A 26,601-nucleotide genomic window follows, 5' to 3' on the forward strand; every position below is an offset into this window, starting at 1 on the left:
TGGGGGGTTTGAAACTGGGTCAGTCCGGTTTAAAAATAGGGGATAAGTCTAAAATAAAAAAGTTTGTGACCCCTCTAAGGCCATTAAAATTTTATAGATCTTATGAAAATTGGCAGAATTCACCTTGATGATAATTTAGGGCAATTTTGAAAGTGGGGCACGTCCTTCAAAAACTAGGTAGTAGGTCAAATAATAAAAAACCTTGTGACCTCCAGAGGCCATATTTTTCTGGATCTGTATGAAAGTTGGTCTGAATGTTGTCTTGATGAACAGGTCAAGTTTTGAAAGTGGTCACGTGCCCTTTAAAAAAAGTCAGAGGTCAAATAATAGAAAAACCTTTTGACCCTCTAGGGCCATTTTTTCATGGGGCTTATGAAAATTGGTTGAATGTTTCCCTTTATGATATCTAGGTCAAGTTCGAAAGTGGGCAAGTCCATCAAAAATAGGGCCGTAGGTCTAAAAAAAAGAAAAACCCCGTGACCTTCTAGAGGGCCATAATTTCACAAGATTTCTGAAAATTGCTCAGAATGTTCACCTTGATGATACTAGGTAAAGTTTAATGGGTCAGGGCCATAAAAAACTAGGTCAGTAGGTCTAAAAATAAAAAAACCTTGTGACCTTCTAGAGGCAATATATTTTCAAGACTCAAAAAGGGTCAAAACTTTCACCTTGATGATATCTAGGTCAATTCGAAACTGGACCCGGGCCCATCAAAAACTAGGCATGGGTTAAAAATAGAAAAACCCTTGTGCCCTCTCTAGGGCCATATTTTTCAGGGGATCTTCGAAAATGATCAGAACTTCACCTTTATAATCAGACAAGTTTAAAAAGGGGCCGTCCCGTCAAAAATAGGTCAGTAGGTCAAAAAATAGAAAAACCTTTGGCCTCTCAAAGGCCATATTTTCAGGGGATCTGTATAAAATTTGGGTTTTAATTTTAATCTTGTGATATCGGTCAGTTTTGAAACTGGGTCACGCCCGGTAAAAAAACTGGGTCATAGGCTAAAAATAAAAATTTGTACCTTCAGGCCAAATTTCATGAGATCTTCAAAAAATTTGGTCAGAATGTTCCCCTTTGATGATATCTATCAAGTTCGAAAGGGGGTAGTCCCTTCAAAAATAGGTCGAGAAATAATAAAAAACCTTTGCCTCTCTAGGGGCCATTTTTTTTCATGGTTTTATGAAATTTGGGTTAATTTTCGCTTGATGATATCTGGGAAAGTTCGAAAGGGGGTCAGTCCCCTCAAAAACTAGGTCGTAGGTCAAAAAAAAGAAAAACCTTGTGCCCTCTTGGGCCTATTTTTATGGATTTATAAAAGTTGGTCGAATGTTCTTTTGATGATATCTAGGTCATTCGAAAGTGGGTCACGTGCCATAAAAAAACTGGGTCAGTAGGCAAAATGGAAAAAATTTTTGTGACCCCCCAAAAGGGGGCCTATTTTCGGGATCTGTATGAAAATTGGTCGAATGTTCATCTTGTGAACTAGGTCAAGTTCGAAAAGGGTCATGTGCGGTCAAAAAAGGTCGTAGGTCTAAAAATTGAAAAACCTTGTGACCCCTCTAGAGGCATACTTGTGAATGGATCTCCATAAAATTGGTCAGAATGTTCACCTTGATGATATCTAGATCAAGTTTGAAACTGGGTCATGTGCCTTAAAAACTAGGTCAGTAGGTCAAATAATAAAAAAACCTTGTGACCTCTCTAGAGGCCATACTTTTCATGGGATCTAAATGAAGTGGTCGAATGTTCATCTTGATGATATCTAGGTCAAGTTTGAAACTGGGTCAACTGCAGTCAAAAACTAGGTCAGTAGGTCTAAAATTATTAAAATCTTTTGACCTCTCTAGAGGCCATATTTTTCAATGGATCTTCATGAAAATTGATCTGAATTTCACCTTGATGATATCTAGGTCAGTTTCAAAACTGGGTCATGTGCGGTCAAAAACTAGGCCAGTAGGTATAAAGATAGAAAAACATTGTGACCTCTCTAGAGGCCATGTTTTTCATGAGATCTTCATGAAAATAGTGAGAATGTTCACCTTGATGATATCTAGATAAAGGTCAAAACAGGGTCACGTACCTTCGAAAAACTAGGTCAATAGGTCAAATAATAGAAAAACCTTGTGACCTCTCTAGAGACCATATTTTTCTAAATGGATCTTCATGAAAATTGGTCAGAATTTTTATCTTGATAATATCTAGGTCAAGTTCAAAACTGGGTCACATGAGCTGAAAAACTAGGTCACTATCTCAAATAATAGAAAAAACGACGTCATACTCAAAACTGGGTCATGTGGGAAGAGGTGAGCGATTCAGGACCATCATGGTCCTCTTGTTTTTGTTGGTGGGGGGAGGGTGCAGTTAGAGGTGCTCTTAGGGAGCATATAGTCGCCACCTTGTGTCCGTCTGTCTGTCTGTCCATCTGTCACACTTCTTGTCTGGAGAATAACTCAAAAAGTATTGAAGGTACCAAGCTGTAACTTTATACAATGATAGAGCTCACTGAGAGGAAGTGTAGTGACAAGGAACCATAATTCTAAGGAGTCCCACTTTTTTTATTATCTCCCTTTTTTTTGAAAACCTTGGCAGGGGCATAACTCGAATGCTATGTAAGGTATTGACTTGATACTTTACATATTGATAGAGGCCAGTAAGAGGGAGAGCAATGAAAATGAAACATAACTCTAGGTGGTCCCTTTCGAATCACTCTGCGTCTGTGGTCCGTCCGTCTGTTAACAGTTTCTCGTTATTGCATCTCCTCAGAAACTACTGGGGGGATCTTGACCAAACTTTGTCAGAATGGTGTATTGATAATCTAGTTGTGTCCCCCAGAAAATCAGACTGTTTTTACAACTTTTGAGTGAGTTATGGCCCCTTGTTTATTTTGATAATTTACATATATTTATATCTATAGGGAAAATCTTTTGAAAATCTTCTTATCCAAAACTACAGGGCCTAGGGCTTTGCTATTTGGTATGTAATATCATCTAGTGGTCCTCTACCAAGATTGTTAAAATTATTTCCCTGGGATCAATTATGGCCCCGCCCCAGGGGTGACATGGTTTTATATAGACTTACATAAAACCTGTTGTCCAAAACCATAAAGCCTAGGGCTTTGATATTTTGTATGTGACATCATCTAGTGGTCCTCTACTAAGATTGTTCAAATTAGTCCCCTAGGGTCAAATATGGCCCCGCCCTCAGGCTCACATGGTTTACATAGACTTATATAGGGAAAAACTTTGAAAATCTTCTTGTCCAAACCACAAAGCCTTTGATATTTGTAATGTAGCATCATCTAGTGGTTCTCTACCAAGTTTGTTCAAATTATCCCCCTAGGGTCAAATATGGCCTCGCCCCGGGGGTCACATGGTTCATATAGACTTATATAGGGAAAAACTTTTAAAATCTTCATGTCCATAACTTACAACATTCAAATTTGGACCACATATATAGTTTTGAGTGGCAAGATGAACCTTGATCATGACCTAGTGACCTACTTTCACATTTCTGTAGCTACAGCCTTCAAATTTGAACCACATGCATAGGTTTGTGTACCGAAACAAATTTTGACCTTGACATTGACCTAATGTGACCTGCTTTCACATTTTTGACAGTACAGGCTTCAAATTTGGACCACATGCATAGTTTTGTGTTCCGAAATGAAATTTGACCTTGATTTTGACCTAGTGACCTACTTTTACATTTCTCAAGCAACAGCCTTCAAATTTGGACCACATGCATAGTTTTGTGTACCGAAATGAACTTTGATCTTGAGATTGACCTAGTGGCCTACTTTCACATTTCTGAAGCTACATGCTTCAAATATGGACCACATGCATATTTTGACCTTGAAATTGATCTAGTGACCTACTTTCACATTTCTCAAGCTACAGCTTTCAAATTTGGACCATATGCACAGTGGTGTGTACCGAAATGAAATTTGACCTTGATTTTGACCTTGACCTATTATTGAAATTTGGAACATTCAAAAATGGCTCAATGGTGGGCACCAAGATCACTCTGTGATCTCTTGTTTAATTATTTTCCTTTTTTTGAAAACCTTGTCCGGGGTGTTTGTTTGTTTTTTGTTTGTTTTTGGTTTAACGCCGTTTTTCAACAGTATTTCAGTCATGTAACGGCGGGCAGTTAACCTAACCAGTGTTCCTGGGTTCTGTACCAGTACAAACCTGTTCTCCGCAAGTAACTGCCAACTTCCCCACATGAATTATCAGAGGTGGAGGACTAATGATTTCAGACACAATGTCGTTTATCAAATAGTCACGGAGAACATACGCCCCGCCCGAGGATCGAACTCGCGACCCCGCGATCCGTAGACCAACGCTCTTACCTACTGAGCTAAGCGGGCGGGCTTTGTCCGGGGTGTAACTTGAATACCATGTAAAATATTGACTTCATACTTTACATAATCATAGAGGTCAATAAGAGGGAGTTCTTTGACAAGGAACTATAACTCTATGTGGTCCCATTTTTATACGCCCATCTCTGAAAGAGCGGGGTGTATTACGTGAACATCTGTGGTGGGCGGGTGGCATCCAGAGCATGTCCGCTCTCTAAGTCGAACAGTTTTCTTCCGATCTTCACCAAACTTGCCGACAATGTTTGTGGGCATAATATCCCAGTCAAGTTTGATGACCACCCCAATTGCCCCAGGCACTCTTGGATTATGGCCCTTGAATTACTCGAAAAACTGCGTGTTTAGCCTTGTCCGCTCTTAAGTCCAACAGTTTTCATCAGACGGGCATATTTTGTGACAGTCTGGCACTCTTGTTGAACTATCTCCCTTTTTGTGACCCCTCAATGTCCATCATGCATCGTGTGTCGTGCGTCGTCCGTCCGTCAACATTTTCTAAAAAGACCTTCTTGAAAACCACTGGGCAGAATAACACCAAACTTCACAGGAATGATCCTTGGGTGGCCCCCTTTCAAAATTGTTCAAAGAATTGAATTCCATGCAGAACTCTGGTTGCCATGGCAACTGAAAGGAAAAACTTTAAAAATCTTCTTTAGTATCTGGTATGTAGCATCATCTAATGGTCCTCAGCCAAGATTATTCAAATTATCCCTCTAGGGTTAAATATGGCCCCGCCCTGGGTGTCACATGGTTTATTATACGCCCAAAGGGATGTATTATGTTATGACGCTGTCCATCCGTCTGTCCGTTAGCAATTTCATGTCCGCTCTGTAACTCTTGAACCCCTTGAAGGATTTCAAGGAAACTTTACACAAATGTTCACCACACCGAGACGATGTGCAGAGCGCATGTTTGGATGTCTCGCTTCAAGGTCAAGGTCACACTTAGGAGTCAAAGGTCATATCAGTTTGTTTTGTGTCCGCTCTGTAACTCTTGAACCCCTTGAAGGATTTCAAAGAAACTTGACACAAATGTTCACCACACCAAGACACATGCAGAGCGCATGTTCTGGATGACTTGCTTCAAGGTCAAGGTCACACTTAGGGGTCAAAATTCATATCAGTTTGTTTCGTGTCCGCTCTGTAACTCTTGAACTGCTGGAAGGATTTCAAAGAAACTTGGCAGAAATGTTCACCACATTGTAATGATGTGCAAGGTCAAGGTCACACTTAGGAGTCAAAGGTCATATCAGTTTGTTTCGTGTCTGCTCGTAACTCTTGAACCCCTTCAAGGATTTCAAAGAAACTTGACACAAATGTTCACCACACCAAGACCACGTGCAGAGCGCATGTTCCAGATGACTTGCTTCAAGGTCAAGGTCACACTTAGGGGTCAAAAGTCATATCAGTTTGTTTTGTGTTTTCGTTTTTCTGAACTACTTCCCTTTTATGTTACTATAAATAGCTTATTTTGAAACTTTTTTATTATTGACCGTAGGGGAAAACCAAGACCACTTTTCTGTGGTACAACATGGATGGTACCTCCAATTTTAAGGTGTATTTTTACATACCTGTACCTGATAAGGATTATTTTTTTTAGACTTTGAATATTTTTTTTGTGGACTTAGATTTGTTTTTTGAAGTTTTCCTTTTGTTGTTCCAGTCCTTTGGGGCTACAACAGTCAAGTTCTTTAAATTTTGCTCCCATCCTATGATGTAAGCCTTCGGGCGTATATTGCCCCGCTTGGCAGCGCTCTTGTATAGACTTATATAGGGAAAACTTTGAAAAGTTTCTTGTACAAAACCACACGGCCAAGGGCTTTGATATTTGGAGCATCATCTAATGGCCCTCTACCGAGGTTGTTCAAATTAACCCCCTAGAGTCAGATATGGCCCCACCCCTGGGGGTCCCAAGTTTTACATAGACTTAAATAGGAAAAAAAGTTTAAGAACGTTCTTGTCTGAAACCACAAGACATAGGCCTTTGATATTTGGTTTGTAGCATTGTCTTATGGTCCTTTACCAAAATTGTTCAAATTGTACACCTGGGGTGAAAAGAGACCCTGCCCTGGGGTCCCAAGTTTTACATTGACTTGTATAGGAAAAAACTTAAAAGTCTACTTGTCTGAAACCACAAGACCTAGGCCTTTTATATTTAGTATGTAGCATTGCTTTGTTGTTCTCTACTAAGGTTGTTCAAATTATTACCCTGGGGTGAAAAGAGGCCCCACCCTAGGGTCCAGAGTTTTAGGAAAAAACTTAAAAAATCTTCTTGTCTGAAACTGAAAGGCCTAGGCTTTTGATATTTGGTATATTGCATTGCCTAGTTGTCCTCTACCAAAATTATTCAAATTATGCCTCTGGGTTTAAAAGAGGCCCCGCCCCATGGTCATGAGTTATATAGGAAAAAATACTTAAAAAATTATCTGATCCTATTTCCAAGACTGTTTGATTATAATTATCTGCTGACCCCAAGTAATATGATGTCACTTGACTGTGACCTTGATCTGCTGACCTACTTTCTTGTTTTTTAAGATACAGCCTTGAAATTTGGATGACATACACAGTTTTGCACACCAGTCGTAAAACTTGACTTTCTTTGACCATGAATGTGACCTACTGACTTTCTTAATATTTTAACATCAGTTTGACATTTGAAACATGTAGCTCATATTACTCAGGTGAGCGATCCAGGGTCATCATGACCCTCTTCTTTGATACTTGATGTCCGGAGGATAACTCGAAAAGTATTAAAGGTACCAAGTTGTAACTTTATACTCTGATAGACCTCCTTGTGAGAAAGTGCAGTGACAAGTGGCATAACTTGATTGCTGTGTAAGTTATTGACTGCATACTTTACAGATTGGTAGAGCTCATTGTGAGGGAGTGCAGTGAAAAGGAACCATAACTATAAGTGATCCCATTTTTGAATTATCTCCCTATTTTGAAAACCTTGTCAGGGGCCTAATTCGAATAATACTATGTAAGCTATTGACTTCATATTTTACATTATTCATAGAGATCAGTGGAAGAGAGTGCAGTGTTAAAGAACCACAACTCTTTCTGACCACATTTCTCCTTAACACAACTTCCATGACTGAGTATCCATCGGTGTTACTGATTGCCTTGTTTTTTTTTTTAATGTTTAGTTATTTCAACACTTGTGGCTGATTACAAATAATGTTTAGATTAAGACATCATGAAAGTGTTTCTAGGCACATACGGAGTTTTGCAGCAGATGTTAAATTAATGCAATAAACATAGTCTGCTTCACAAGTGTCAAGGATGGGAGCAGACTGGTTGCAGAGACTTTATGACTTAGACAAAATCAATAACAATGATTAAATGAGACCAGTCACATAGTACTGTCATTAAGAATTAATGATTATCCCTAGAAGAATTATTCATTACATTGTTTTGCTGAAAGCAGTTTTGGTTTTTATTTCTAAACAAAGCCCCGGAGAAGTTATAAATAATTCATTTGTTGAAAATAATTTACTAAAAATACAATTTTAATTACATTCTGAATTAAGACCAAGCCGGTTTAATACCATGTTATTTGTCACATAAAGCATTATTCTATTTGCATATTTGAAATTGAATTTTATAGGCCCCACATCTTTTAAAAGACAGTTTATTCATAAGTAATATTTCATTTGATGATCATTCTTTTAACAATAACTAAGAATGAAGGGCCATTTGTCAAGTGGAGTGAAATGTTTTTTTATTAACAGAACAAGTTAAGACATACTGCTGTGACAATTTCATTTCCAAGCAAGTAGAAACAAAATTTGTCTGCAAGCAAGAGAATTAATTAGTTACATTGCCTGCAGTTCTGATTTTCAGATCAGCTGTCAAGGTATCATAGAATCTCTTTCCGCAAAGTCAATAAATATTCTTGGGGAAAACAGCAAACTGCTCAATTATATTGTTGCATTAAAAAAGCCAGGATGTATTCAGACAGTTACACTGAGGCACAACCTTGTGTTTCAAGGAATTCTCCCTTGGTTTTTTTTTAAGCTTTTTCATTGCTTTGCAAAAAGTAATAACATACCCCAGTTACATCACTGTGTAATATTGTGTGTACCTCAGTGTACTCCAGTTACATCACTGTGTAATATTGTGTGTACCTCAGTGTACTCCAGTTACATTACTGTGTAATATTGTGTGTACCTCAGTGTACTCCAGTTACATTACTGTGTAATATTGCGTGTATATTAGTGTAGATACATTGCTGTATAGTATTGTATGTACCTCAGTGTAGCTACATTGCTGTATAGTATTGTATGTACCTCAATGTAGCTACATTGCTGTATTGTATTGTATGTACGTCAGTGTAGCTACATCACAGTGTAATATTGTATGTACCTCAGTGTAGCTACACCACAGTGAAGTATTATGTGTACCTCAGTGAACCTACATATCTGTGTAGTAGTATGCATACCTCAGGGAAGCTACATGTCTGTGTAGTATTGTGCATACCTCAGTGAAGCTACATCACAGTGTAGTAGTGTGTGTAACTCAGTGTAGCTACATCACAGTGTATATTGTGTGTATAGCAGTGTAGCTACATCACAGTGAAGTATTGTGTGTACCTCAGTGAAGCTACATCAGTATTGTGTGTATCTCAGTGTAGCTACATCTCAGTGAAGTATTGTGTATACTTTAGTGAAGCTACATGTCTGTGTAGTATTGTGCATACCTCAGTGAAGCTACATGTCTGTGTAGTATTGTGCGTACGACAGTGTAGCTACATCACAGTGTAGTATTGTGTTTACCTCAGTGTAGATACATCACAGTGAAGTATTGTGTGTACCTCAGTGAAGCTACATCACTGTGTAGTTTCATTCGTACCTCAGTGAAACTACATGTCTGTGTAGTATTGTGCATACTTTATTGAAGCTACATCACTGTATGGTATTGTGTGTACCTCAGTGTAGCTACATCACAGTGAAATATTGTGTGTACCTCAGTGAAGCTACATCACTGTGTAGTATTGTGCGTACCTCAGTGTAGCTACATCACTGAAGTATTGTGTGTACCTCAGTGTAGCTACATCACTGAAGTATTGTGTGTGCCTCAGTGTAGCTACATTATTGAAGTATTGTGTGTACCTCAGTGAAGCTACATCACTGTGTAGTATTGTGCATACCACAGTGTAGCTACATCACTGTATGGTATTGTGTGTACCTCAGTGTAGCTACATCACTGTATGGTATTGTGTGTACCTCAGTGTAGCAACATCACTGTATGGTATTGTGTGTACCTCAGTGTAGCAACATCACTGTATGGTATTGTGTGTACCTCAGTGTAGCTACATCACTGAAGTATTGTGTGTACCTCAGCGTAGCAACATCACTGAAGTATTGTGTGTACCTCAGTGTAGCAACATCACTGAAGTATTGTGTGTACCTCAGTGTAGCAACATCACTGTATGGTATTGTGTGTACCTCAGTGTAGCTACATCACTGTATGGTATTGTGTGTACCTCAGTGTAGCAACATCACTGTATGGTATTGTGTGTACCTTAGTGTAGCTACATCACTGAAGTATTGTGTGTACCTCAGTGTAGCTACATCACTGAAGTATTGTATGTACCTCAGTGTAGCAACATCACTGTATGGTATTGTGTATACCTCAGTGTAGCTACATCACTGTATGGTATTGTGTGTACCTCAGTGTAGCTACATCACTGAAGTAGTGTGTGTACCTCAGTGTAGCAACATCACTGAAGTATTGTGTGTACCTCAGTGTAGCTACATCATTGTAGTATTGTGTGTACCTCAGTGTAGCTACATCATTGAAGTATGTGTGTACCTCAGTGTAGCTACATCACTGAAGTATTGTGTGTACCTCAGTGTAGCAACATCACTGAAGTATTGTGTGTATCTCAGTGTAGTAACATCACTGAAGTATTGTGTATACCTCAGTGTAGCTACAACTACATCATTGTAGTATTGTGTGTACCTCAGTGTAGCTACATCATTGAAGTATTGTGTGTACCTCAGTGTAGCTACATCACTGAAGTATTGTGTGTACCTCAGTGTAGCAACATCACTGAAGTATTGTGTGTACCTCAGTGTAGTAACATCACTGAAGTATTGTGTGTACCTCAGTGTAGCTACATCACTGAAGTATTGTGTGTACCTCAGTGTAGCTACATCACTGAAGTATTGTGTGTACCTCAGTGTAGCAACATCACTGAAGTATTGTGTGTACCTCAGTGTAGCAACATCACTGAAGTATTGTGTGTACCTCAGTGTAGCTACATCACTGTCCAGTATTTTGTGTACCTCAGTGTAGCTGCATCACTTTATACTATTGTGTGTACTTCAGTGTAGCTACATCACTTTGTAGTGTTGTGTGTACCTCAGTGTAGTTACATCACTGTTTAGTATTTTGTTTAACTCAGTGTAGCTACATCACTTTGCAGTATTGTGTGTACCTCAGTGTAGCTACATCACTGTATAGTATTGTGTGTACCTCAGTGTAGCTACATCACTGTGTAATTTTTATGTGTACCTCAGTGTAGCTACATCTCTGTGTAGTATTGTGTGTAACTCAGTGTAGCTACATCACTGTGTAGTATTGTGTGTACCTCAGTCTAGCTGTGTCACTGTGTAGTATTGTGTGTACCTCAGTGTAGCTGCATCATTGTGTAGTATTGTGTGTACCTTAGTGTAGCTACATCACTGTAGTATTATGTGTGCCTCAGTGTAGCTACATCACTTTGTAGTATTGTGTGTACCTCAGTGTAGCTACATCACTTTGTAGTATTGTGTGTACCTCAGTGTACCTGCATCACTGTGTAGTATTGTGTGTACCTCAGTGTAGCTGCATCACTGTGTGTATTGTGTTTACCTTAGTGAAGCTACATCACTGTGTAGTATTGTGTGTACCTCAGTGTAGCTACATCATTGTGTAATATTGTGTGTACCTCAGTGTAGCTACATCACTGTGTAATTGTGTGTGTACCTCAATGTAGCTGCATCACTGTGTGTATTGTGTGTACCTTAATGTAGCTACATCACTGTGTAATATTATGTGTACCTCAGTGTAGCTGCATCACTTTGTAGTATTGTGTGTACCTCAGTGTAGCTACATCTCTTTGTAGTAGTGTGTACCTCAGGGTACCTGCATCACTGTGTAATTTTTTGTGTACCTCAGTGTAGCTGCATCACTGTGTGTATTGTGTGTACCTCAGTGTAGCTGCATCACTTTGTAGTATTGTTTTTACCTTAGTGTAGCTACATCACTTTGTAATTTTGTGTGTACCTCAGTGTAGCTACATCACTTTGCAGTATTGTGTGTACCTCAGTGTAGCTACATCACTGTGTAGTATTGTTTGTACCTGAGTGTAGCTACATCACTTTGTAGTATTGTGGGTACTTCAGTGTAGCTACATCACTGTGTAGTATTGTGTGTACCTCAGTGTAGCTGCATCACTTTGTAGTATAGTGTGTACCTCAGTGTAGCTACATCACTTTGTAGTATTGTGTGTACCTCAGTGTAGCTACATCACTGTGTAGTATTGTGTGTACCTCAGTGTAGCTACATTACTGTGTAGAGTGTGTAACTCAGTGTAGCTACATCACTGTGTGATATTGTGTGTACCTCAGAGAAGCTACTTCATTGTGTAGTATTGTGTGTACCTCAGTGTATACAGTGTTGTGAAAGTTCAAACTTGTCTACAGCGAAACACTGCTTATTCTAACTTTGATGACTCCAGGAATACTGGTTAGATTAACTTAAGTGCCTGTTACTTAACTGAAATACTGGTGAAAAAGGGTGCTAAATCCAAAACAAAAAAAGGTGGAAAAATTGATTCTGGTAAAATTTTCCAAAGCCAGGATTTAATTGTTAAACATAAGGATAACATGGTGTAATAGCCATATTTCATATCTTGTAACTTGATGGTAATATTTAAATGAAATTTGGTCACTTTAAAGACATTCAAAATTAAAAACTTTTCACCTAGAGATTTTTCAAATTTTATCATTTTTGGGGAGATAATTATGTCTCCCCCAGGAGACATATTGTTTTTGCCCTGTCCGTCCGTCCGTACGTCACACTTCATTTCCGAGCAATAACTGGAGAACCATTTGACCTAAAACCTTCAAACTTCATAGGGTTGTAGCGCTGCTGGAGTAGACAACCCCTATTGTTTTTGGGGTCACTCCGTCAAAGGTCAAGGTCACAGGGGCCTGAACATTGAAAACCATTTCCGATCAATAACTAGAGAACCACTTGACCCAGAATGTTGAAACTTCATAGGATGATTGGTCATGAAGAGTAGATGACCCCTATTGATTTTGGGGTCATTCTGTCAAAGGTCAAGGTCACAGGGGCCTGAACATTGAAAACCATTTCCGATCAATAACTAGACAACCACTTGACCCAGAATGTTGAAACTTCATAGGGTGATTGGTCATGAAGAGTAGATGACCCCTATTGATTTTGGGGTCACTCCGTCAAAGGTCAAGGTCACAGGGGCCTGAACATTGAAAACCATTTCTGATCAATAACTAGAGAACCACTTGACCCAGAATGTTGAAACTTCATAGGATGATTGGTCATGAAGAGTAGATGTCCCCTATTGATTTGGGGTCACTCTGTCAAAGGTCAAGGTCACAGGGGCCTGAACATTGAAAACCATTTCTGATCAATAACTAGAGAACCACTTGACCCAGAATGTTGAAACTTCATAGGATGATTGGTCATGAAGAGTAGATGACCCCTATTGATTTTGGGGTCACTCCTTCAAAGGTCAAGGTCACAGGGGCCTGAACATTGAAAACCATTTCCGATCAATAACTAGAGAACCACTTGACCCAGAATGTTGAAATTTCATAGGATGATTGTACATGCAAAGTAGATGGCCCCTATAGATTTTGGGGTCACTCCTTTAAAGGTCAAGGTCACAGGGGCCTGAACATTGAACACCATTTCCGGTCAGTAACTTGAGAGCCACTTGACCCAGAATGTTGAATCTTAATAGGATGATTGGTCATGCAGAGTAGATGACCCCTAACCATTTTGGGTTCACTCTGTGAAAGGTCAAGGTCACAGGGGCCTGAACATTGAAAACCATTTCCGGTCAGTAACTTGAGAACCACTTGACCCAGAATGATGAAACTTCATAGGATGATTGGTCATGCAGAGTAGATGGCCCCTAACGATTTTAGGGTCACTCTGTTAAAGGACAAGGCCACAGGTGCCTGAACATGGAAAACCATTTCCAATCAATAGCTTGAGAACCTCTCAACCCAGAATGTTGAAACTTCATAGGATGATTGTTCATGCAGAGTAAATGACCCCTATTGTTTTTGGGGTCACTCCGTTAAAGGTCAAGGTCACAGGGGCCTGAACATTGATAACCAGTTCCGATGAATAACTTGAGAACCACTTGACCCAGAATGTTGAAACTTCATAGGATGATTGAACATGCAGAGTAGATGACCCCTATTGATTTTGGGGTCAGTCTATTAAAGGTCAAGGTCACAGTGGCCTGTTCATGTAAAATCATTTTTTGGAAATAACTTGAGAACCACTTGACCTAAAATGTTGAAACTTATTAGGATGATTGGACATGCAGAGTAGATGACCCCTATTTATTTTGAGGTCACTTGATCAAAGGTCAAGGTCACAAGAACCTGAACAGTGACTTGAGAACCACTAGGCCAAGAGTGTTGAAATTTAGCGGGATGACTGGACATGCCAAGTAGATGATCCCTATTGCAGCCAACCATCAGTGTCTCTTTGACTTTCGCTCCTGACCCCTATTGACTTCTTGCCTATAGGACTTTGCATTGGAGGAGACATGGGCTTTTTTACAAAAGCATTTTCTAGTTGGTATTGAAGTTAACATTCATGCCTATGGGAAATATATGATTTCTTTGATTATGAGAATCTGAACTTGAGTTTGGAGAAAATGTTGCGGTAGAAAGCTGCCATTATACGATTCTGATGCAAATATCAAAAAGAAATCTAAAATCTCCCATAGGGAAAAAGAGAATCATTTTTTTTTTTTTAGTTTTCAGGGGAGATAACTCATGAAAAACCAAAATTATCCTGGGAGGTAATCTAAAGGAAAATTTTGAGAACTTCTGTCACTATATAACTTGTCAATATGCACCTTATTTCTATCATTTGACACTTTTAAAGATTAAATTATCAAGTTGTATGTACGCTTTTGGTGAAATTGAGGCCTATTACTCCATGTTATCCTTAATGCAAATCTGGAATTTTCAGACATCTTCTTTATAAAGGTTGTATAAATTAGAATGTTTTTTCAACCTAGAAATCAGAGAGTAAAAGTTCTGAAGGTTTTCTTTGATGGTGTTTCAGATACAATTCCTGTCTGTACCAAGAGCAATGATGGTCCAATCTACTATGAAGGGGACTCTGTGACCTTGACATGCACAATGGGTTTCCATGGTAACCAGAAACCAAAGTTAGATTGGACTTTACCCAGATGGCATGTGGATTATGATCATTTGAGGTTCAAACAAGAAAACTCGGCTAACTTGGTAAAAATCATCATCTATTACTTTGCCTTATAGAAATTATTATTACTTGACTACTTATATAAATTTGGTCAGTAGTAAAAACCTGTCTCCATTTAATAAGTGTGCACTACAAACTCATTAATAGTTTTGGAATCTTAAGGTTGTCTTAATCAACAAAATAAATGAATTTCGAAAATAAGTTTAGAATGTCCGTTCACGATTCTAATTACACCCGATGTCATATGCAATTTTTCTAAAATTCTTACAAAAAAGCTGACTTTTAATGCAATATTTTATGATAAATAACTTAAAATTTGAGGAATTATCTCTGGTTTACCCTAGTGGGTCAAGTAATCTGAGCAAAAACCGCTCTCAGACGACATTCCGAAAGTGTACCAGTATCCAGATTGTACCTTTTGGATATAATTTTAAAAGAGTGTTATAGCAGTTTATAGAACTTTTCTGTTAATGAAATATTGATGAAAGACCTAATCAGTATAACATGATTTTTGATAAATATTAGTTTACAATGTGACCTGAAACAGACATTTTTATTATGTTGTAACATAATCTTGGTTTTATTGTATTACCAGTTGCTTATAACTATATAAGAAAATTTTATAGTCAATTATATCAATGTGTTTGGACAGGACTCCTGTATTTTGGAAAAAGACCCTTCAAAATTTGGACCCAATGGTCCTGGGACTCTTGGGTTTTCAGGTCTAGTGGAATCCCTGGTATATACATGCTTTGTCATAAGCCAACAACTCTTTTAGAACTAATAATATCGAAAATTTCTTCTCTACTAAGGACCGGTCATTGTCCTCCATTGTCTGTCAACATTTGCCTTGTTAACACTCTAGAGGCCACATTTATGACCCTATCTTCGTGAAACTTTGTCAGAATGTTAATCTTGATGATCTTTAGGCCAGGTTCAAAACTGGGTTATGTGGGGTCAAAAACTAAGTCACTAGGCCAGATCAAAAGAAAATCTTGTTAACACTCTAGAGACCACATTTTAAGTTTGAAACTCATGAGAATTAGTAAGAATATTTGTCTTGATGATCTCTAGGTCAAGTTTGAATCTGGGTCATGTGGGGTCAAAAACTAGGTGAGCCAGTCAAATCAAAGCTTGTGAACACTGTAGAGGCCACAGTTGTGACTCAATCTTTATGAAACTTGGTCAGAATGTTTGTCTTGATGATCTCTAGGTCAAGTTCGAAACTGGGTCATGTGGGATAAAAAATTAGGTCAGGCAAGATCAAAGGAAAATCTTGTTAACACTAGAATCCACGGTTTAAGTTTGAAACTCATAGAAAAAAGCCTTTATATAACTTTGGTTATAATGAACAGCTTAAAGGATTTTCACAAAACCTAGTTAGAAGCAAAGTCAGATGGTTAAGGTTTTCTCCAGGTGAGTGACTTTGGCGGCCCATTTGGGCCTCCTGCTTTTGACAGTGGCAATAACAGTTGGAAACATGCTATCAAAATTAACAGGTTTTTAGCTCACCTGAGCACGAAGTACTCATGGTGAGATATTGCGATCACACAGTGTCCGTCGTCCGTCCGTGCATCAAGTCGTCCATCGTCAACATTTGTGTTTAAAAGACATCTCCTCCAAAACCACTAACTTGATTTTGATGAAATTTGGCCATGATGTTACTTGGGTGGTCCTCTACCAAAATTGTTCAAATGGTTCCGCTTGGTTGCACATAAGGGCTGCCAGAGCTGAAAATAGAAAAAAAACTTCAAATGACATCTCCTCCTAAACCGATGGTCCGATTTTGAAATAATTTCACACAAATGGTCCTTATGCTACCCTCTACAACGATTATTCAAATTATTATGATTCGTCAAAAAACCCGGCCGCCAGAGGCGTGGTCATTTTTCCCTATATGTATATAGTTGAAACTTTAAAAATCTTCTTGTGTGAAACTGCTGGACTGATTTTAAAATAATTTTACACAAATGGTCCTTGTGTGACCCTCTACCAAGATTGTTCAAATAATTTTATTCTTCAAAAAACATGGCTGCCAGAGGGCGTGGTCACTTTTCCCTATATGTATATAATTAATATGGAAACTTTAAAAATCTTTTTTGTGTGAAACTGCTAGCCCGAATTTAAAATAATTTTGCACAGATGGTTCTTGTGTGACCCTCTACCAAGATTGTTCAGTTTGTTTGCTTTGTCAAAAACATAGCTGCCGGGGGTGTGGTCACTTTTCTTCTCTGAATGAATAATAGCTAGAGCCTTGATATTTGGCATGTGATATCAGATTTGTAATGTGTACCATAATTATTCAAATTATTGCCCTAGGTTCAAAAGTGTGTGTGACATGTATATAATATAGGCTAACATAGAAGAAACCTAACTCTGTTCTTATACAAAGACACTTAAAGCCTTGTATGTAGGTGAGCACTTTAGGGTCAATTACCATCTTGTTTGTAGCTTCGTTCATATGGTAGGAACTCGGCAGTATTCCCAGTGGCATTTCCAGTACGTCATTATCTAATTATAGTTCAGGAAAAGCTTGATAGTGTGCATGTCTGTGAGTTGTCAGTCATTCATATATAGAGAAACAAGGCCAATCCAGTGTTTGAGATTTAAATTGAGTTATCTGTCTTGAAGCATATGGTAACATCAATGTTTCTTACTATTTTGTAATTTGTAGAGCTGTTAATTTGCAGGTTTCCTCAAGTGTCACCCTTGGCTTACAACATATGATAGATGGAAAGCTGTTTACATGTTCTGCCTCATTTGTCAACATATCTTCAACATATAATTGTACAACCATGTTCAAACCAGAAAGTGTTCAATGTAAGTTATACAGTTGTTGCAGGGCCTTGAAGTTAGCCAATTATATATTGATAATCAGTTTCATCAGATTCTGAAGTGTCATGTTTATTCCAAAACTTTGCATATGATGGTGTTAAGTTCAAACCTAAAGAAAGTCAAGCTCACAGGACCAGTGTCAAACAGTCATATTGCCGTTTATATTTCATTTAATTGTATTATAAATAATTTAAAGATTTGTTAAATGAGGGACAAATTGTTCTGAATGATTTGACAGTGTTGCAGGCCTTACACTCATTAACAAGTGTATTGCTATGTCTGTTGTATGTTAAATTTCAATGCCTGTTGTATGTTCTATTTCTATGCCTATTGTATGTTTATGTCTGTTGTATGTTCTATTTCAATGTCTGTTGTATGTTCTATTTCTATGCCTGTTGTATGTTCTGTTTCAATGCCTGTTGTATGTTCTATTTCAGTGCCTGTTGTATGTTCTATTTCTATGCCTGTTGTATGTTCTATTTCAGTGTCTGTTGTATGTTCTATTTCTGTGCCTGTTGTATGTTCCATTTCTGTGTCTGTTGTATGTTATATTTCTATGCCTGTTGTATGTTCTATTTCTATGCCTGTTGTATGTTATATTTCTATGCCTGTTGTATGCTCTATTTCAATGTCTGTTGTATGTTCTATTTCTGTGCCTGTTGTATGTTCTATTTCTGTGTCTATTGTATGTTATATTTCTATGCCTGTTGTATGTTCTATTTCAATGCCTGTTGTATGTTCTATTTTTATGCCAGTTGTATGTTCTATTTCAATGTCTGTTGTATGTTCTATTTCTGTGCCTGTTGTATGTTCTATTTCAGTGCCTGTTGTATGTTCTATTTCTATGCCTGTTATATGTTCTATTTATATGCCTGTTGTATGTTCTATTTCAGTGTCTGTTGTATGTTCTGTTTCAATGTCTGTTGTATGTTCTATTTCAGTGCCTGTTGTATGTTCTATTTCTATGCCTGTTGTATGTTCTATTTAAGTGCCTGTTGTATGTTCTATTTCTGTGTCTGTTGTATGTTCTATTTCAGTGCCTGTTGTATGTTCTATTTCAGTGCCTGTTGTATGTTCTATTTAAGTGTCTGTTGTATGTTCTATTTCAATGTCTGTTGTATGTTCTATTTCTATGCCTGTTGTATGTTATATTTCAGTGCCTGTTGTATGTTCTATTTCAATGTCTGTTGTATGTTCTATTTCTGTGCCTGTTGTTTGTTCTATTTCTATGCCTGTTGTATGTTCCATTTCTGTGCTTGTTGTATGTTCTATTTCTGTGTCTGTTGTATGTTCTATTTCTATGCCTGTTGTATGTTCTATTTCTATGCCTGTTGTATATTCTATTTCTGTGTCTGTTGTATGTTCTGTTTCTGTGTCTGTTGTATGTTCTATTTCTGTGTCTGTTGTATGTTCTGTTTCTGTGTCTGTTGTATGTTCTATTTCTATGCCTGTTGTATGTTCTATTTCTATGCCTGTTGTATATTCTATTTCTGTGTCTGTTGTATGTTCTGTTTCTGTGTCTGTTGTATGTTCTATTTCTGTGTCTGTTGTATGTTCTGTTTCTGTGTCTGTTGTATGTTCTATTTCTATGCCTGTTGTATGTTCTATTTCTGTGTCTGTTGTATGTTCTATTTTTATGCCTATTGTATGTTCTATTTCTGTGCCTGTTGTATGTTCTATTTCAGTGCCTGTTGTATGTTCTATTTGAATGTCTGTTGTATGTTCTTTTTCTATGCCTGTTGTATGTTCTATTTAGATATCTGTTGTATGTTCTATTTCAGTGCCTGTTGTATGTTTTATTTCTATGCCTGTTGTATGTTCTATTTCAGTGCCTGTTGTATGTTCTATTTCTATGCCTGTTGTATGTTCTATTTCAATGCCTGTGTATGTTCTATTTCTGTCCCTGTTGTATGTTCTGTTTCTGTGCCTTTTGTGTGTTCTATTTGTGTGTCTGTTGTATGTTCTATTTCTGTGCCTGTTGTATGTTCTATTTCTGTGTCTGTTGTATGTTCTATTTCTATGCCTGTTGTATGTTCTATTTCTATGCCTGTTGTATGTTCTATTTCTATGCCTGTTGTATGTTCTATTTCAATGTATGTTGTATGTTCTATTTCTGTGCCTGTTGTATGTTCTGTTTTTTGTGTCTGTTGTATGTTCTATTTCTATGCCTGTTGTATGTTCTGTTTCTGTGCCTGTTGTATGTTCTATTTCAGTGCCTGTTGTATGTTCTATTTCTATGCCTGTTGTATGTTCTGTTTCTATGCCTGTTGTATGTTCTATTTCAGTGCCTGTTGTATGTTCTATTTCTGTGTCTGTTGTATGTTCTATTTCTGTGCCTGTTGTATGTTCTATTTCTGTGTCTGTAGTATGTTATATTTCTATGTCTGTTGTATGTTCTATTTCAATGCCTGTTGTATGTTCTATTTCTATGCCTGTTGTATGTTCTATTTCAGTGTCTGTTGTATGTTCTATTTCTGTGCCTGTTGTATGCTCATTTCTGTGTCTGTTGTATGTTCTATTTCTATGCCTGTTGTATGTTCTATTTCTATGCCTGTTGTATGTTCTATTTCAGTGCCTGTTGTATGTTCTATTTCTGTGCCTGTTGTATGTTCTATTTCTATGCCTGTTGTATGCTCTATTTCAATGCCTGTTGTATGTTCTATTTCTATGCCTGTTGTATGTTCTATTTCTATGCCTGTTGCATGTTCTATTTCAGTGACTGTTGTATGCTCTATTTCTGTGCCTGTTGTATATTCTATTTCTATGCCTGTTGTATGTTCTATTTCTTTGCCTGTTGCATGTTCTATTTCAGTGACTGTTGTATGTTCTATTTCTGTGCCTGTTGTATGTTCTATTTCTATGCCTGTTGTATGCTCTATTTCTGTGCCTGTTGTATGTTCTATTTCAGTGCCTGTTGTATGTTCTATTTCAATGTCTGTTGTATGTTCTATTTCTGTGCCTGTTGTATGTTCTATTTCAATGCCTGTTGTATGTTCTATTTCAGTGACTGTTGTATGTTTTATTTCTGTGCCTGTTGTATATTTTATTTCTGTGCCTGTTGTATGTTCTATTTCTGTGCCTGTTGCATGTTCTATTTCAGTGCCTGTTGTATGTTCTATTTCAGTGTCTGTTGTATGTTCTATTTCTATGCCTGTTGTATGTTCTGTTTCAATGTCTGTTGTATGTTCTATTTCTATGCCTGTTGCATGTTCTATTTCAGTGACTGTTGTATGTTCTATTTCTGTGCCTGTTGTATATTCTATTTCTATGCCTGTTGTATGTTCTATTTCTGTGCCTGTTGTATGTTCTATTTCAGTGCCTGTTGTATGTTCTATTTCAATGTCTGTTGTATGTTCTATTTCTATGCCTGTTCTATGTTCTATTTCAGTGTCTGTTCTATGTTCTATTTCAGTGCCTCTTGTATGTTCTGTTTCAGTGTCTGTTGTATATTCTATTTCAGTGCCTGTTGTATGTTCTATTTCTGTGCCTGTTGTATGTTCTATTTCTGTGTCTGTTGTATGTTATATTTATATGTCTGTTGCATGTTCTATTTCAATGCCTGTTGTATGTTATATTTCTGTGTCTGTTGTATGTTCTATTTCTGTGTCTGTTGTATGTTCTATTTCTATGCCTGTTGTATATTCTATTTCTATGCCTGTTGTATGTTCTATTTCTGTGCCTGTTGTATGTTCTATTTCAATGCCTGTTGTATGTTCTATTTCTGTGCCTGTTGTATGTTCTATTTCAATGCCTGTTTGTTCTATTTCTATGCCTGTTGTATGTTCTATTTCTATGCCTGTTGTATGTTCTACTTCAATGCCTGTTGTATGTTCTATTTCTATTCCTGTTGTGCCTGTAGTATGTTCTATTTATATGCCTGTTGTATGCTTTATTTCAATGTCTGTTGTATGTTCTATTTCTGTGCCTGTTGCATGTTTTATTTCTGTGTCTGTTGTATGTTCTATTTCTATGTCTGTTGCATGTTCTATTTCAATGCCTGTTGTATGTTCTATTTCTGTGTCTGTTGTATGTTCTATTTTTGTGCCTGTTGTATGTTCTATTTCAATGTCTGTTGTATGTTATATTTCTGTGTCTGTTGTATGTTCTATTTCTATGCCTGTTGTGCCTGTTGTATGTTCTATTTCTGTGCCTGTTGTATGTTCTATTTCTATGCCTGTTGTATGTTCTATTTCAATGCCTTTGTATGTTATATTTCTGTGTCTGTTGTATGTTGTATTTCTGTGCCTGTTGAATGTTCTATTTCAATGTCTGTTGTATGTTCTATTTCTATGCCTGTTGTATGTTCTATTTCTGTGCCTGTTGTATGTTCTATTTCTATGCCTGATGTATGTTCTATTTCTATGCCTGTTGTATGTTCTATTTCAATATCTGTTGTATATTCTCTTTCTATGCCTGATGTATGTTCTATTTCTATGCCTGTTGTATGTTCTATTTCAATGCCCTTTGTATGTTCTATTTCTGTGCCTGTTGTATGTTCTATTTCTGTGCCTGTTGTATGGTCTATTTCTGTGCCTGTTGTATGTTCTATTTCTATGTCTGTGTCATGTTCTATTTCAATGCCTGTTATATGTTCTATTTCTGTGTCTGTTGCATGTTCTATTTCAATGCCTGTTGTATGTTCTATTTCTTTGTCTGTTGTATGTTTTATTTCTATGCCTGTTGTATGTTCTATTTCTATGCCTGTTGTATGTTTTATTTCTGTGCCTGTTGTATGTTCTATTTCAGTGCCTGTTGTATGTTCTATTTCAGTGCCTATTGTATGGTCTATTTCTATGTCTGTTGTATGTTCTATTTCTGAGCCTGTTGTGTGTTCCATTTCTTCTATTTTTAGTCTGTTGTATGTTCTTTTTCAATGCATGTTGTATGTTCTTTTTGAGTGCCTGTTGTATGTTCTGTTTCTATGCCTGTTGTATGTTCTATTTCTATGCCTGTTGTATGTTCTATTTCTGTGCCTGTTGTATGTTCTATTTCTGTGTCTGTTGTATGTTCTATTTCTGTGCCTGTTGTATATTATATTTCTATGCCGGTTGTATGTTCTGTTTCTATGTCTGTTGTATGTTCTATTTCAGTGCCTGCTGTATGTTCTATTTCTGTGTCTGTTGTATGTTATATTTCTATGACTGTTGTATGTTCTATTTCTATGCCTGTTGTATGTTCTTCTTTTGTGCCTGTTGTATGTTTTATCTCTATGCCTGTTGTATGTTCTGTTTCTATGTCTGTTGTATGTTCTATTTCAGTGCCTGCTGTATGTTCTATTTCTGTGTCTGTTGTATGTTTTATCTCTATTCCTATTGTATGTTCTTTTTATACCCCCGAAGGGAGGCGTATTAGTTTTCAACTGTCCATCCGTTCGTCACAAAGGTAACTTTTTGCATGAAGGCACTTTACTCGCGAACCACTGCACCCAGGACCTTCAAACTTCAAATGCTGATAGTACTTATTGAGTACATGACCCCTACTGACTTTGGGGTCACCAGGTCAAAGGTCAAGGTCATAGGGTCCAATGTTTACTCGTTCTTTTGTCACAGCGTTAACTTTTTACATGAAGGCACTTTACTCGCGAACCACTGTACCCAGGACCTTCAGACTTCTCGTGCTGATTGTATTTATTGAGTACATGACCCATACTGACTTTTGGGTCACCAGGTCAAAGGTCAAGGTCACAGGAGCCAATGTTAACTCGTTCGTTCGTCACAACGTTAACTTTTTGCATGTAGGCGCTTTACTCGCGAACCACTGCACCCAGGACCTTCAAACTTCACATGCTGATAGTACTTACTGAGTACACGGTCCCTACTGACTTTTGGGGTCACCAGGTAAAAGGTCAAGGTCACGGGCCAATGTTAACTTTTTGCATGAAGGCACTTTACTTGCGAACCACTGCACACAGGACCTTCAAAGTTCACATGCTGATAGTACTTATTGAGTACACGACCTCTACTGACTTTGGGGTACCGGGTCAAAGGTCAAGGTCACAGAGGCCAATGTTAACTTTTTGCATGAAGGCACTTTACTCGCGAACCACCGCACCCAGGACCTTCAAACTTCACATGCTGATAGTACTTATTAAGTACACGACCCCTACTGACCTTGGGGTCACCAGGTCAAAGGTCAAGGTCACCAGGTCAAAGGTCAAGGCCCTGCGGGGGCATTTGTCACCATTAGTGACAGCTCTTGTTCTGTGCCTGTTGTATGTTCTATTTCTGTGCCTGTTGTATGTTCTGTTGTATGTTCTGTTTCTATGCCTGTTGCATGTTCTTTTTCTGTGCCTATTGTATGTTCTATTTCTATGTCTGATGCCTATTGTATGTTCTGATGTTTTTGTTCCTGTTGCATGTTCCATTGCTATGCCTGTTGTATGTTCTGTTTCTATGCCTGTTGTATGTTCTATTTCTATGTCTGATGCCTGTTGTATGTTCTATTTCTATGTCTGATGCCTGTTGTATGTTCTATTTCTATGTCTGGTGCCTGCTGTTTGTTCTATTTCTATGTCTGGTGCCTGTTGTATGTTCTATTTCTATGTCCGATGCCTGTTGTATGTTCTTTTTAGCTCACATGTCACAAAGTGACAGTGTGAGCTTTTGTGATCGCGCAGCGTCCGTCGTCCGTCCGTGCGTCCATCTGTCCGTCCGTGCGTAAACTTTTGCTTGTGACCTCTCTAGATGTCACATTTTTCATGGGATCTTTATGAAAGTTGGTCAGAATGTTCATCTTGATGATATCTAGGTCAAGTTCGAAACTGGGTCACGTGCGGTCAAAAACTAGGTCAGTTGGTCTAAAAATAGAAAAACCTTGTGACCTCTCTAGAGGCCATATTTTTCACAAGATCTTCATGAAAATTGGTCAGAATGTTTACCTTGATGATATCTAGGTCAAATTCGAAACTGGGTCACGTGCCATCAAAAACTAGGTCAGTAGATCTAAAAATGGAAAAACCTTGTGACCTCTCTAGAGGCCATATATTTCACAAGATCTTCATGAAAATTAGTCAGAATGTTTACCTTGATGATATCTAGGTCAAATTCGAAACTGGGTCACGTGCCATCAAAAACTAGGTCAGTAGATCTAAAAATGGAAAAACCTTGTGACCTCTCTAGAGGCCATATATTTCACAAGATCTTCATGAAAATTGGTCAGAACGTTCACCTTGATGATATCTAGGTCAAGTTCGAAACTGGGTCACGTGCGGTCAAAAACTAGGTCAGTAGGTCAAATAATAGAAAAACCTTGTGACCTCTCTAAAGGCCATATTTTTCATGGGATCTGTTTGAAAGTTCGTCTGAATGTTCATCTTGATGATATCTAGGTCAAGTTCGAAACTGGGTCACATGCGGTCAAAAACTAGGTCAGTAGGTCTAAAAATAGAAAAACCTTGTGACCTCTCTAGAGGTCATACTTTTGAATGGATCTTCATGAAAATTGGTCAGAATGTTCACCTTGATGATATCTAGGCCAGGTTCGAAACTGGGTCATGTGCCATCAGTAACTAGGTCAGTAGGTCAAATATTAAAAAAAAACTTGTGACCTCTCTAGAGGCCATATTTTTCATGGGATCTGTATGAAGATTGGTCTGAATGTTCATCTTGATGATAACTAGGCCAGGTTCGAAACTGGGTCAACTGTGGTTAAAAACTAGGTCAGTAGGTCTAAAAATAGAAAAACCTTGTGACCTCTCTAGAGGCCATATTTTTCACAAGATCTTCATGAAAATTGGTCTGAATGTTCACCTTGATGATATCTAGGTCAAGTTCGAAACTGGGTCACGTGCCTTTAAAAACTAGGTCAGTAGGTCAAATAATAGAAAAACCTTGTGACCTCTCTAGAGGCCATATTTTTCAGGGATCTGTATGAAAGTTGGTCTGAATGTTCATCTTGATGATATCTAGGTCAAGTTTGAAACTGGGTCAGCTGCGGTCAAAAACTAGGTCATTAGGTCTAAAAATAGAAAAACCTTGTGACCTATCTAGAGCCCATACTTTTGAATGGATTTCATGAAATTGGTCAGAATGTTCACCTTGATGATATCTAGGTCAAGTTTGAAACTGGGTCACGTGCCATCAATAACTAGGTCAGTAGGTCAAATAATGAAAAAACCTTGTGACCTCTCTGGAGGCCATATTTTTCATGGGATCTGTATGAAGGTTGGTCTGAATGTTCATCTTTATGATATCTAGGTCAGGTTCAAAACTGGGTCACATGAGCTCAAAAACTAGGTCACTATGTCAAATAATAGGAAAAAAACCACGTCATACTCAGTTCAAAACTGGGTCATGTTGGGACAGGTGAGCGATTCAGGACCATCATGGTCCTCTTGTTTTGTGCCTGTTCTGTGTTGTGTATGTTCTATTTCTGTGTCTGATGCCTGTTGTATGTTCTATTTTTGTGCCTGCGTATGTTCTATTTCTATGCCTGTTGTATTTCATTTGTGCGTATTAATGTATCAGGTAATTTGTCTTGACAGATGTTCCCTACATTTCACACTTGAGAACTTTCCCTTGGACAGAAGAACACAATCACCAGACAGAAGAAGGCTCGAACATTACATTGGCTTGTGAAGCTCATGGTAACCCTCGACCTAACTGGACCTGGAAATTCTTCCCCAAAAAGGTTGTGTTTTATGATATTATAATATAAATTTTCATGCTTAGTTCATTTAGTATTCTCCTTGGTATGAATTTTGTCTGTTATAGTCTTTACACATGTATCCTCCACAAAACTTGAAATACACACACAACTGAATTAATAATAATTCACAATTAACGTCAAATATCTGAGATTTTCAGCTATGACAATATTGTCTTTATCACTACGCGGCACAGAATAAATGAAGTCACATACAGTAAAAATCATACTGCATTTAATGAA

The 26,601-nt window shown here is 37.8% G+C and overlaps 1 protein-coding gene across 1 annotated transcript in view; it reads left to right on the top strand.

The window, feature by feature from the left end:
* LOC123559575 (fibroblast growth factor receptor-like) overlaps positions 1-26,601 on the top strand; it is a 117,286-nt gene that overhangs the window by 13,352 nt on the left and 77,333 nt on the right. Inside the window, exons 2-6 of the mRNA XM_053516840.1 lie at positions 9,868-10,004; positions 10,563-10,654; positions 14,722-14,903; positions 17,571-17,700; positions 26,198-26,343. Of these exons, the coding sequence (XP_053372815.1) occupies positions 9,868-10,004; positions 10,563-10,654; positions 14,722-14,903; positions 17,571-17,700; positions 26,198-26,343 (687 nt within the window). The remainder of the gene's footprint in view (positions 1-9,867; positions 10,005-10,562; positions 10,655-14,721; positions 14,904-17,570; positions 17,701-26,197; positions 26,344-26,601) is intronic.

This window comes from Mercenaria mercenaria, chromosome 10, assembly GCF_021730395.1.
Source record: "Mercenaria mercenaria strain notata chromosome 10, MADL_Memer_1, whole genome shotgun sequence".
Taxonomy (NCBI): Eukaryota; Metazoa; Mollusca; class Bivalvia; order Venerida; family Veneridae; genus Mercenaria; species Mercenaria mercenaria.